Source organism: Aphelocoma coerulescens, chromosome 2 (assembly GCF_041296385.1).
Source record: "Aphelocoma coerulescens isolate FSJ_1873_10779 chromosome 2, UR_Acoe_1.0, whole genome shotgun sequence".
Lineage (NCBI taxonomy): Eukaryota > Metazoa > Chordata > Aves > Passeriformes > Corvidae > Aphelocoma > Aphelocoma coerulescens.
In genome coordinates, this window is record NC_091015.1 from 42,242,790 (window position 1) to 42,255,355 (window position 12,566).

Below are 12,566 nucleotides of genomic sequence, written 5' to 3' on the forward strand. Positions count from 1 at the left end.
TTGATTTAAGTGGGACTGCGCAAGGAAAAACTCTGTGTAGCTGTTTGCAGGATGGTAACTAGAATAGCTAAAGATGATCCTTTTCCCCTGCAAAGATTGACATTACCTACTGAAACCTTTTTTTGAGGTCTGTTTTTCCTGTTACTGTAAACGGCACTGTAATCCAAATCTCTTGCTTTTAAAAAGAAAGCAATGAAAAATATTTCCCTGAGAAGCAGTAGAAGCTGTCACCAGTCCTGTCTGAGGTAAAGCACCGTCCTTAACATGAATTGAATTAATGTCAAACTTTCCATTGGTGTCTCAGGCATCAGTATAACATCTTGGATGAGTTTTTAATACCATGCCTGCACTTCAACTTAAGCTGATTTGCGAAGTAATTGTTTTTTATTTCCCAACAGACAAACAGTATATGCTTTACAAGGAAAACATCCTGTGTTAGACGACGCTTTCGAGAATTTGTTTGGCTCCGGCAGAGGCTTCAGAGCAATGCAGTGCTTATGTGAGCAACTTTATATATGGCTATTTAATAATCTGTCAGTGATGGAGGGAAGGATTGTTTCATCTTAATTCGGAGAACTACAGAAATCAGATCTGGAAAGTATCCTGTGTTTCTTACTAGCTCAAGTTTATTCTGTACAATGCATTTTATGTGCTTTAGACCCAGAAGAATGTGGTTTGTACTGATAGCCTTTGCTTGGTGAGCCCCCCTCTAATTTGTAAGACTTGGTCTGTATTTTCTTTTGCTATGCAGAGGTAGCAGAAATAACAATCTAGTGTAGGTGCTCGTACCTCCTCTTTGTTCTTCTTTAGTTTGCTTAGGTCTTGCAAGCACCATAAGACACCCAGCCAGACATGGATGCAGGCTTAACAACTGGACCAGAAAAATCAGATTAATTTATTTTCCCTTTTGAGGTGTGTGAGAAGCCCTTCAGTTTCTCAGCCTGGTGTTCCCAAATTGATTTCAAGAGCTTCTGGAACATGACGCATGATTTTCACATGCTTGGGGTTGGCATTTGCTTACTGCATTTTTCTCTGCTGTTTCACATTTGGTTTTAACTGTGTATTTTTTTCCTGTTTATAAAGACAGCTACCTGAACTGCCATCTAAAAATCCCTTTTTCAATATGAACAATCGTCATCACGTGGACCATCGCCGTCAGGGTCTGCAGGAATTCCTGGAAAAGTGAGTACAGCCTATCCTAGAGATGTTGGGATTTTTATGAGGTCATCAATTCCTAGTTTAAAATAGCTCATCTCTGGTACTTGAGAGCCACCGTGTGGTCATCTGTACGTGCTACACGTTTAGCTATATTTCTTACTTGCACTGTCATAATTCATACACGTGACTTCAGCTCTATTGGTTATAAGGAGACTTCAGCTGGGGCTTTTCCATTGTGTTTCATTGCACTGATTATAGATAATAGGTTTAGATTTAAATCACGTTGCAATTGCATACTAAGGTTGGGAGATCTTTCACTGTGATGCTATTTCTAGCTTTCAATAATGAGCTAGATGCTTTTGTACAAAGAAGAAAGCTCCCGCCCCCCTTTATGTTCATGGAAAATCAGTGTCTTTGTGGGCTAAACTTCTGTGAGCCTGGGAAAATTCTCTAGTGAGATCTCCTAACACAGAGCTTTCCTATAATGCAAATTACTTTGTTTACCAGTCTCACTAACATAAGCAAGCTCTAGCAGCTGTGACCATTTTCAGTGTAGATGCAATCTGTATAAAATCGTTCATCAGGCTTAGCTAGAGTCTGACCTGCATTACAAGGGAGTACTGTATGAGTTTCAGTACTGCATCCCTGAGTCCCACTGCTGTGACCACTTCACCTTCTGTAGTGGCTGAGCCCCTTTTGTTGTAATTTTCTGCTTTTTTCTGCCGTTCTTGTAGTGCCCTGGCACTGCTGGTGTGAGAGCAGGCTGCTCACAGCTGCTGGGGCAGGAGCTGTGTGTACTTCTGCAGGCTGTTGTTAGCTGCTGCTCGGGGTAAGGGCATGGTGAACCACTGCAAGTAGAGACTATTCATCTTTCCAGTCAGTGTATTATAAGCCTCCCTAACAGACAACAAATCATTGGTCCTGAGGTATATTTGTTAGGCTTAGCAGCTGAAGGCAGGGACAGCTAACTGCTGCAGGAATAATATTCTGTATGCGGTTATATAGGATCTGTGGCCAAAAGGTCAGCCAATAAATATTGGCTGAAGGCATGTGAGACAGGGAAGAGAAAGCAGAAAAGGATTAGAGTATTTTTGCACCTCAGAAAAGAGAAGCAGTGAAATGGAAGGGCTGTGCTCCTAGAAGCATGTCAGTGATAATGAAGAGTGTGGTAGCTCAGGTTTCTGAGTCTGAGCAGTTCTATCTTAGCTGTGCTGCCCCATGGAGTAGTGCGTTTCAAAAAAACGCTCTCATTTTAAAATGGCAAAGAGGCCATTCTGGTAGCAAGATATGGTATATCAGCGTCAGAAATGTTTACAAACACTGTCTGCACTTCAAAAGGCAAAACAGAAAGGTAGATTATCTTAAAACACATCCTCATGCTCCAATCTTGTGGATGACTGTAGCTTAAATGGGTACTGACAGTAGACAAGGACAGAATGTGGAGTATTTCACCATGCCGCTGTTAGTCCAGAAGTGGGAAAAGAGGGAACTCAGTTGTAAGGTAATGATTTAAATGTTTGAACTTGAGTGCTAGAAGAGTGTCAGCTTTCTCTCAGCCCTGGGGAGTAGTTGGAAGGAATTTTCAGAGCTTGCGTTGAGATGTATTGGCCTGGCAGCTTATGTGCTGTACCATTGCCCTCTGCTGGCTGGCCCCGCTGTGCTGCTGCTGCTGCTCACACAAGGCACCTTCCTATTGGCTCAGCGACGCTGCCAAGATGCTTCCCCCCCATTTTATGACTCTGAGCCAAAGGTTATGATTTTTTTTTCTCTGAAATTGAACTTGTGGAACTCCCTAACAAGAAAGAATGTATTTTATATATATATATATATATATATATATATACACACACACACATATACACCTGTGTATAATATACAGGTATAATATACATATGTATGTAAAATATACACATGTATTCTGTATATATGTAAGTTTTATATGTACAATATGCATATATTACATATATATTGTGTATAATATAAGCACTTGAGTTTACTGAAGCTCTGGGTGTGGATGCTACACATTCTGTGGGGTGGCAATACCAGATGTAGCAGGACCTTTCTGATACATTAGAAAGGGGGCATAACCGAAAACTGCAAAGCTGAGAGCTCCATTCAGCCCAGCAAGGACACCAGTCACTGTGCACAAGCTCACAGTCCTACTGGTGTTTCTTTGTGGCATTGGGAAGAAATGGGATTCAAGCCTGCGTGGACCTGTCTTGGGAGAAGTTTGCAGGTAACATTTTTAAATGCCCACCTGTGATGCAGGAATCCCAGGTGTTATCAGCATCCAAGACATCTCTGAAAAGGGGATTTAGATCTTTCAGCATCTTGGTTTGTGCCCTGTGCCTGCTGCTGTATGACCAGATTGCTGTAGTGCCTGCCTGTGCAGGAGCCACATGCCTGAGATGCAAGGCTTGAGCAGCTGGAGGCTCTCTAGTGCTCAGCTTCTGCCCCTGGGAGCACTTCCATATTGCCTATATGTGGATGGCTACAGAGTTCTCTTGTCCTTCCTCACTTCCCACTCCAGGGTGAGTTAGCACAGGGCATAGTGCATACTTAGAGCCTTTGTGAAGCCTCTCCATGCTGAGCACAGTAGCGTAAGAATTAGGCCAACAGCTGGGAAGTTAAGCTGGGAACAGGTGTCCCATTTTGATTTGGTTTTACTGCACAAATGCAGGGTAAGATCTACTTGTCTTACAGGTTATTATCTCTGAGTGATGAAGAGCTCTAAAGCTCACTTCTTGTCTGGGCATAATTTAATATTTCAAGAGGCCATTTGCATTAACGGAAGTCAGCTCTAGCCCCTTTTCAATTATGAATTACTTTGTAAGAATAAGAAAAATTATGTGTTTTTCCTGCTAAGTATCCTTGTCCTTTGAGGATGCCTGTAAATTTACAGGAAAAGTATATTCTTAAACTAGAGGTCAAAATGAAAACACTGTGTTATAATTTTAGCTTTTGGAAGATCCTCTCTGCTTTCATCCCTTTGTAGATGTGTATGTCTAACTTTCGGATTTAGATTGCCTTCACAGAAGATCATTTGGGTTTGCTCATGAGAAAACTAATTAACAAAGCCATTTTGAATGAAGTTGAGTTCAATTGATGACTTTTCTTCTTTTTTTTTTTTTATATTTAATATAGTTGGATCCCAAAAATTTATGTGATTTAGGGAGAAGGATTACTCTTCAATTACTTTTCAGATATGCAGTTTATGATGGAGTGAAAAACATAGTAAGAGTTTTGAGAAAGGAAACGCTTGGATCCACCGGGGATAGAGGGCATCCACAGTGTTGCTGCTCCAGAGGGCCATGCATTGGGCTTGCTGGGTGCTGGAGTGAGCAAGCCACCCAAAATTCATCTGCCTATGGCAGAGCCATTTTCTGAAGGTGTCTGGTGTTTTGCCCCTTTCTTCCCACCTCCTTGCCTTTCCCACTGCAGTCCCACAAGCAGCAGCTGGTGCAGGGTCAGAGGTCTCTTCTGGAGGTGTCTCCACTGGGTGCTGTCTCAGGGATGTGGAAACTGGGAGACTGGCTCCAAAAGGGATGGATGGCAGCTTGCCCCTGCCAGGGGCTCAGGCAGGAGCATCAGCAGTTGTAGGGCAGGTGGAACCACCTTGGGCAAGTGGCCAAGGAGTGGCAAGTTGGCTCTCTCCAGCGGAGCCTTGCTGGTATTTCCTGTCTGGTGAGGGAATAATGTGCAGCAGGCACGTGTCACTTAATCATCTCCTAACCGCACACATTATCACATACCCAACAGTTGCTTCACAGTTGCTTGATATCAGTAACATTTCCTCCCTTATAAAAAGTGAAGGAGGAAACACAGGCAGCTTTTTTAAAGAGGAAACTGGGGCTTTGTTTGGTGTGGGCTGGGGCTGAGGGGCTGGATGCTCAATAGAGGGCACCACAGCACAGGCTGTCATCCCCTGCCTCCCTGCTCCTTGCTCTCGTGATCTGATGTAAATGGGCAGAGTAAATTTGTCGAAAACAAAATCGGAGTGTTAACCTTCCACACACATTCAAGTGTGCATCTGTCATTGTATTAGGTTACAGTAGATACAGGAAATCTTTAGTTAGGATTAAGTTGTACTGTTCAGCCATATGTTGTTTTCCTCCAGCAGAACAGTGTATAATATACCTAATAAAATCATGTTGAAGAAAACCAGATTTTGGACTTTGTCCAAATAAGAAAAAACACGTTTTGTCTTTCGTAAATATTTTTGCCGTAACACAGGAAAAGAGAAATATTCCTCATATAGTATCCAGCATTTCCTCAAAAACAACATTATTTCTTCTGGTTGTGAAGTGATGATTTTCAGCCTTGCTTCTTTAAAGGTCTAGAGATCACAAGCATTTACTGAAAGCTTACAAACAAGGATTCACGTGGCTGTGAATAAAAAATTATTTTATTATCTCTAATTCTAATGTAGAGCCTTATCCTGCAGCCCCCTTAATCACATAAGTAGTCATTGTGCATGTGAGCAATCTGGCCAAGAGGAGTGAGATTTCTGACAAGTAATGACTACTGATGGGATCAAGACTTGCAGGGTTTAGCCTTTCCTTCTTCTTCCAGGCGTGCATAGAAGGTCTGTTGTTCTCTTAAATATGCTCAGTCAGTTTATAGGAATTATTACCGTGAGCCGTGACTCTTCCATTAGCGCAGTGGCAGCGAGTGCTGATTTACATCACTGTAACCACAGCCCTGCCTGGCACTGGCTGCAGTGAAAGTGTTGCAGAAGCACTGGGAGTGCTGCCGGTTGTGTGGAGACTGCGCACGCGTCCAGTCTCTGCAAAGACATCAGAGTAGTAATGTTGTGACACTCCTCCCTTCCTCTTGCCTTTTTCATTTGTAAGCGGTGGTTTGTAATTTTTATTTTTAAGTCCTTGAAGCCAGGTCTACTTTTTAAATGTACAACCCTTCACACAGTGAGACCCCAGGACAGTGAAAGCCCCAGAGAGCAACTGCTATACCAGCACTTAATACTAATAGTACCATCTGGTGACAAATGTATGGGTATTCCCTTGAAGAAAGAGTATTTTGAACAGGAAACCGTAACACCTATGGGTAGTGCAGAATTTATTTTTCAGTTTGATTGCTTGAAGCATGCAATTAAAAAGCAGTCTAACCTGTTGGTTCAGAGGGGGCAGGAAAAGCAGGAGTTATTTTTTAATTAAGAGAAAACAGAAATTCTTCAAGGGTACGGCCAGGTAAAAGGTGTTTGTATATTTGATTTCAGAATGGTTTTAAATGACTCGCAAAATGCATTGAGTGTTTGGTCTCAATGTGAACACATAGTGAACACACACACAAAATATGAGTATATGAGTTGTGGGTGTGATTAGCTTTATGAACATCTTTCCATTTCTGCACTTTGGTTTCTCTTCACTCCCTTCACCTCCAGATGGCACTATGAAGCAAAAAAGAAAATTACTGTGAAATAATGAGTCCAATGTAAAGTAAAATTGGAAATTGAATTATAGCTGCAGAAAAAGGACAGTAGCCTTGAGGTCCTGATCAGTCTGTACTCTTATCACTTTTGTTTGCTGTTCCATGTGTTAGGTTACTGCCGAGTTAATAACAGTGCTTTAGCAGTTCAAGGCTTAGCAGAATTGTACTGGACATGAAATAAAGCTAAAATGAATTTGTGTCCAATATCATTGACATTAGTGCTCATTACTTCTCTGGTGTAATGCCTCAAACCATCTAAAATCAATTTTAAAGATTACCCGTTATTTTATAAAGAAAATAAAATACATTTCAAACAGCAACAGAGCTGTAAGTGTAGTGTAATCTCATGAACAGTTAGTTACTCGTGTTTTCACTGGTTGGCAGGAAACTTTTGAAGGTGCAGCAAGAGGAAAATTTGTGAAACTAAATGCCATTCACAGAATTTAATGACTTAGCTTTTTGCTGTGTTACTTGGCATTAGACACGCAAATATTAGAATTGCAGAAATGTGCATCCCCTCATTGTGCCTGGGAAAAACTGTAACTGTAGTTACTCTACAGGAAACTCCAGCACATTATTTTTCTTTTGTTTTTCTTTCCTTTTTTTTTTTTTTTTTTCTTTTTAAGACAAGTAGAAGGAGAATATTTACTCCCCCGATTGCATAAACTATAAAATCAGATTTATTGTCTGGAATGATACTTCTACTTTTTGTTGCAATGTTTGTCTTTGTTTGGAATGTGGGTTTATCAAGAGTCAAGGCTGAAATCCTCTTTTAGTGGCTGCTGAATGATGGCTTTTCGAACTGTAATCATGAAGCTGTTGCTGTCAAGGTGTGTGGACCTGTAAATTCTGTTTTGAATCATTTTTACACAGTCTTTGCTGGCTTTTAGGCTACAAAGAAGTTTTCCTGTCTATTAATACATTACACCATTGATTTGACAGATGTCTTATTAAAACTGCGAGAATTTGGACTGGATTAAAAAGGCTTTCTCTAGGTATGAAAGTGTGCTTATTTTGAACTTCAGCAGAATCTGGTCTTTCTGAGACTCAGTTTCACCTGCACCTGGTAGATCATTAGGGTTGTTGGAGACATTTCCTTATTGGAAGGTGTCGGAGTTTAGTGGTTGAGACTGTGTGTGTGTTCACCTAGGCAAATGAAATGGGCATGCACACAAGTACCTCGTGGTTTCTTACTACTTGTTTTAATTTGTCAGATTTTTATAGGTTGAATGAAGCCAGAAATCCTTTTGTGTGTTTATTAAATGTTATTGTAATGTTGGCTGCTTTAGAGAACAGTTTTCAGAATGTATTTGTGTTTAAAACATTACAGTCCAAACACACCATTAATCTTATTCAAGAGAAGGAACTAATCAGTTACACTTTTCATTTTAGTCAGAGTACCTTTAAAATGCAGTATTTCTTTCTGCTCTTACTAGTTCTTACATTAATGTCATCTCTTGTTTCCTGTTGCACAGCAATGACTTTTTTTTGGTAAAAACTGTAACCCAAATGGGTATAAATAGGTAAATATTGACTCTGAGTAGCGTTAAAGATATTTAAATAATTTTCTGTGGAGCATTCTTTGGCATGGTCATAGCTTCTGATGTCTTTATTACATGAGTAAAATGACACACAAATTTAAAAAGTTTCTTGTTAATCATTCTAGGATTTGCATAGTAAAGAATTCCTTCTTTAAAGAAATGTTGAAGAAAAGTTGCATATCTTTTCTTTAAATATAGTGATGATGATCCTCAATTCTCAGGCCTTGAAAAAGTCTCTCTACAACTTTCTGTGTTACTGGAATGTATTGTATTTTGTTTACTGTTGGGTGTTTTAAGTAAATACTCTGTGCTAAATTTATTTGGAGACTTAATTTAAAATCTATATGAACCAAATTTTAAAAGTGGTTTTTGAAAATAATAGAAGGAATTAAATAAAATTTAAGAGTCCCTGAAAACTATCTGCATGTAAATTAAAATCAGTGTTTGGTATTAACATTTTCATTGTAGCTTAAATATGTGCATATTTTTAACAGTGTAAATAATTTTGGGTAGTGTTGGCTCAGTTGTTAACAGGTATTCCAAAGTCCTGATGTTGCACGTGCATGAAGTCTGTTCTGCCTACTCACTGTCCCTCTACACACTTCTTTATTCCACCAAACAAATCGGTGACTTGTAATTTTTATAAAAGTTTGGCTATTAAAAAAAAAAGACCAAATTTTTGTAAGAGTATATGCCTCCAACTGCCTAAAAATCATTAATTGATCCATGTGGTAATAGCAGATGGTTAAATGGAAGAAATGTCCTTGAAGTTATTCTAATAGCAGATGTGCCTAACTATTAGCTTCATGTTTTTACTCACCTAAAATTCCAAATAATGTAATAAGAAAGTAACACGCACCTAATCATTTTAATACGTTCATTGCCTTCTGTTACTGATTTAGGATTCATCTGAAAACTTTAAAAGCAGGGCATCGTTTAGAATTTGTTCTGGGAAAACACTTTCGAATGTGTGTGTGTGTGTGTGTGTGTGTGCAGGTTATATATAAGCATTTGCCTTTTTTTCTTTTTCCAGGATCCTACAAGATGCGTTACTGCTTTCAGATAGTAGGCTTCACCTCTTCTTACAGACTCAGCTAAGCCCAGAAGATATGGAGGCCTGTGTGTCTGGACAGACCAAGTACTCTGTTGCTGATGCGATTCACAGTTTCGCCTCTCTGAACAGACGTTTTCCTATAGAAGATGAAGAGAGAAAAAAAGGAAAAAACGATGCAGACTCTGATTCAGAGAGGTGATTTCCGTATATCCTTACTTTCTGAGATTATATATCCATACATACACACGCACATGCTTCACTTTTTTGTTGATGTAATACTAAGATAATGAAAAAATTAATTGACTGAGATTTTATTGAGCTGTGACAGCTCATCATAGAAGTCTTCACACACACCTCCACACTGAATTAATGAATGCAGTAGAAATTCAATTATCTGCATTCTGATTATGTGAATTTCATTTAGTCAGACTTGAATTATTCGCGTTTAAATTATCTTGCTAAAAAAATATCCAACTGCACTCCAAATGGCTAATTAAAAGTCCAAATTTCCTGTCTCTCTTTGTGACTGGAGATAATTAAAGTTCTCCTCTGTTACTCAGGCTTTGAGTGTGTTGTGAAAACCAATTTCCTCCTTTTATTTTTTTTTTTTTCTCCCCCCCTCTCCCCTTTTCTGCAGTTCATCCTCCGGGCTCGGACCTAGTGATGACAGCATTTCATGTGGATGTAAAGCAAGCCCAGCTTCTGAAGAATCATGAAAAATCCTTCCTGTATTGCTATCTTGAGGACAGTACAGAGCAGTTTCTGCTTTGTTTACTGGTTACTTGTACCTCACAAACAGGGCTGTCTGGTAATGTGTACCTAAAAGACCCATCGTTAATGCAACCATATGTCCTTACAAAATATTGAAAACAGACCTCGATACTATCTTTTTGGTGATTTTTTTTAAATGTATCTTGATGCAGGTCTACAGGCTACCTATTTATGTGTTTGTGACTATTAAAATCTTAGTATTGGGTAAGTCATGCTTTTCAGACATATGTGGCAGTTAAAATATTTCCATCAGTGGGTGCACGTCTCGGATCTGAAAAATAAAGCTAACTTAATTCTTCATCTAAAAGTTGGTATATCGTATCAAACATATTCAAAGCATCTTTTAGTAATTTGCATCAGAGAAGTTTCATCTTTAGAAGTCATTTGACATTGGTGATGAAATTACACACCCCACCAAGGTACTCACTTTTTAAAGTAGCTCAGCAACATCAGCAAAACAGCATTCGTACAAACTGTATGCTGCTGACAATCTGAGATATAAATACATCTTCCTCTGGTCCTTCTGTAATGTTTATGGAAAGACTGGTTTTATCATGCCTAAGTACTGAAGGCAAAAATTCTTGAGCATGGTTGCTTAGAAGTTTAGAAATATAAATAAAAATTACATAATTTGTAGGCTTGCTGGAGATTCTCAGCTCCCAGGGAATTATGGATACTCCTTCCCAGTGCAAATCCTGGATGAGGTCCATCGAAACTAATGGCTGAATTTTGCATTGAGCTCGCTAGGGCCAGGATTTCACCCAACATCTTTAACTTTAGGCATCTATATTTGAAGATGCTGGTAGAGGTGTTTTAGTTCAGCAGCTGAAATGGGGAGTATCTCCCTCTCTGAGATTATGATAATCACACAGCTCTAACACCCTGCATGGATGTGGCCCTCTCCACTCTCTGTGAGTAACAGGAGCTGCTGATTTCATTGTGGCTGTAGTTAACACGTTGGAATATTGACTTTTTCACAAACAAAAGGCAGGCTTGAACACAACTTCTTAACCACCAACACTTATTTTGATTAAACGTCAGTTTTGCTCTTTATTGTTCACAGCAGCTGCGTAGTGTCTTGTCCCAGATTCTGTCAAAGGAATATGTTTCACTGTGGTGTTGTATTTATATTTGACATTTAACTGCTATTAAAAAGAGCTAGGGGGTCTGATCACCCTAGCAAAGCTCTCATTAACTTCAGTGCAGTAGTTACCGGCCTAGAAATGGATATACATACATGCCTTTTATTTTTTTTTTTTTCCTTTTTTAAGAATTCTGTGGTTACTTTCAAAGAAGAAGCATTTAAAACCTGTGAATTACAGAAACAATAGATTATTAAATAGACAGCTAGTAAGGGGTAGCATAAACATGTGTGGGCATGCTTTTTTAAAGCATCCAGCTGGGAATGTGTAATTTTAGAAACAGGTTTTATTAGCCTGAGAATAACATCTCTTAGGTAACTACTTTAAGCCACTGTATTTTGTTGATGGTAGCACTTTGTAAGATAAATATCCATGTTTCTTTTTGCTCGGTCTTACTGCATTGCACAAATGTATCTATTCACCGTCTCAGCTTGTGTGTGAGTTAGCAGCAATGCTATTTTTAATGTAAAAGTGATAACGTTTAATTAAAGCAACAAGTTATCACTAAAAGTAGCTTAAAAATAGCTGTTATTGCCAGGGAGAGATTTGGATTACTTGATTTTTTTTTTCTATATTTTTTTTTTAAGATGGCACATTACAAAAAAATTTGTTTAGCAAATTTATTTAAAAGATGGGAAAGATATAAAACTAAAAACTGGAATAATGTTGAGAAGGGTATTAATATTTTTATTTAACACAATGTAAGTTTTTCTTTTGCTTTAAAAGACTGAGCTAAACTCTTGAAGCACTTTACAGTTCTGGCTTACTAACACATCCTCAGTACCTGACAAAAATTATAGAAACACAAGGTTTGGAGAGCGTTTGTTGCTGATTTTACTTTTTAATTCTAGGAGCTTATCAGTACACCAGCAAGTGTTTTCCAAATGAAGATGTTTCTGAAATAAATATCTGTTTTCTAATAGCTCTATTGTTGTTCTCTTACTTTCTTCGTCATCCTGTTAAAAAAAATGTAAGACTACTATATCTTTCTTCTCAGCTTTGACAGAAATTTGTTCAAATATTTATCTTTTGAATGTTGTTTGTGTAGCTAGTGTTACTGGAATTTTTCTTAGTAATGGGGGAGGGAAAGTACGCCATGCTCTCTAGTATGTCTCCTTCCTGTATCAGCTGTATATAACCACATACAAAGGCTTTAAGGCATTTTGTTTCATTGGAACATTAAATGTAACTGTTACAAGTGTAAATGCTAAAAAAAAATAATTTTAATGTCTTTTGTTACTTTAATGATTTGGTAATTTTTCAACACGATGACATACAATTTGATGAGTTGATTGCTGCTATTTTGATTCTCATTTTTTAGTTTTGAATAATGCTGACATTTCCTGCTAGCTTTTTTTAAAAAACAGGATAATACCTAATTTATAAATTAGAAGCAGTAATCAGATTACATTATATCTAATTGCAATAATTCTGTTTTCAAAAGCTTTTCTT

At 38.4% G+C, this 12,566-nt stretch overlaps 1 protein-coding gene across 2 annotated transcripts in view; it reads left to right on the forward strand.

Moving 5' to 3' along the window:
- The window catches only part of SNX10 (sorting nexin 10), a 35,049-nt gene extending 23,013 nt beyond the window's left edge, over nt 1–12,036 (forward strand). For both annotated transcript variants that reach the window (XM_069007158.1, XM_069007159.1), the window contains exons 4-7: nt 399–499; nt 1,084–1,182; nt 9,181–9,396; nt 9,839–12,036. In XM_069007158.1, coding sequence (XP_068863259.1) covers nt 399–499; nt 1,084–1,182; nt 9,181–9,396; nt 9,839–9,917 — 495 coding nt within the window. In that variant the 3' untranslated portion in view covers nt 9,918–12,036. The remainder of the gene's footprint in view (nt 1–398; nt 500–1,083; nt 1,183–9,180; nt 9,397–9,838) is intronic.
- Nucleotides 12,037–12,566: the final 530 nt, after the last annotated feature.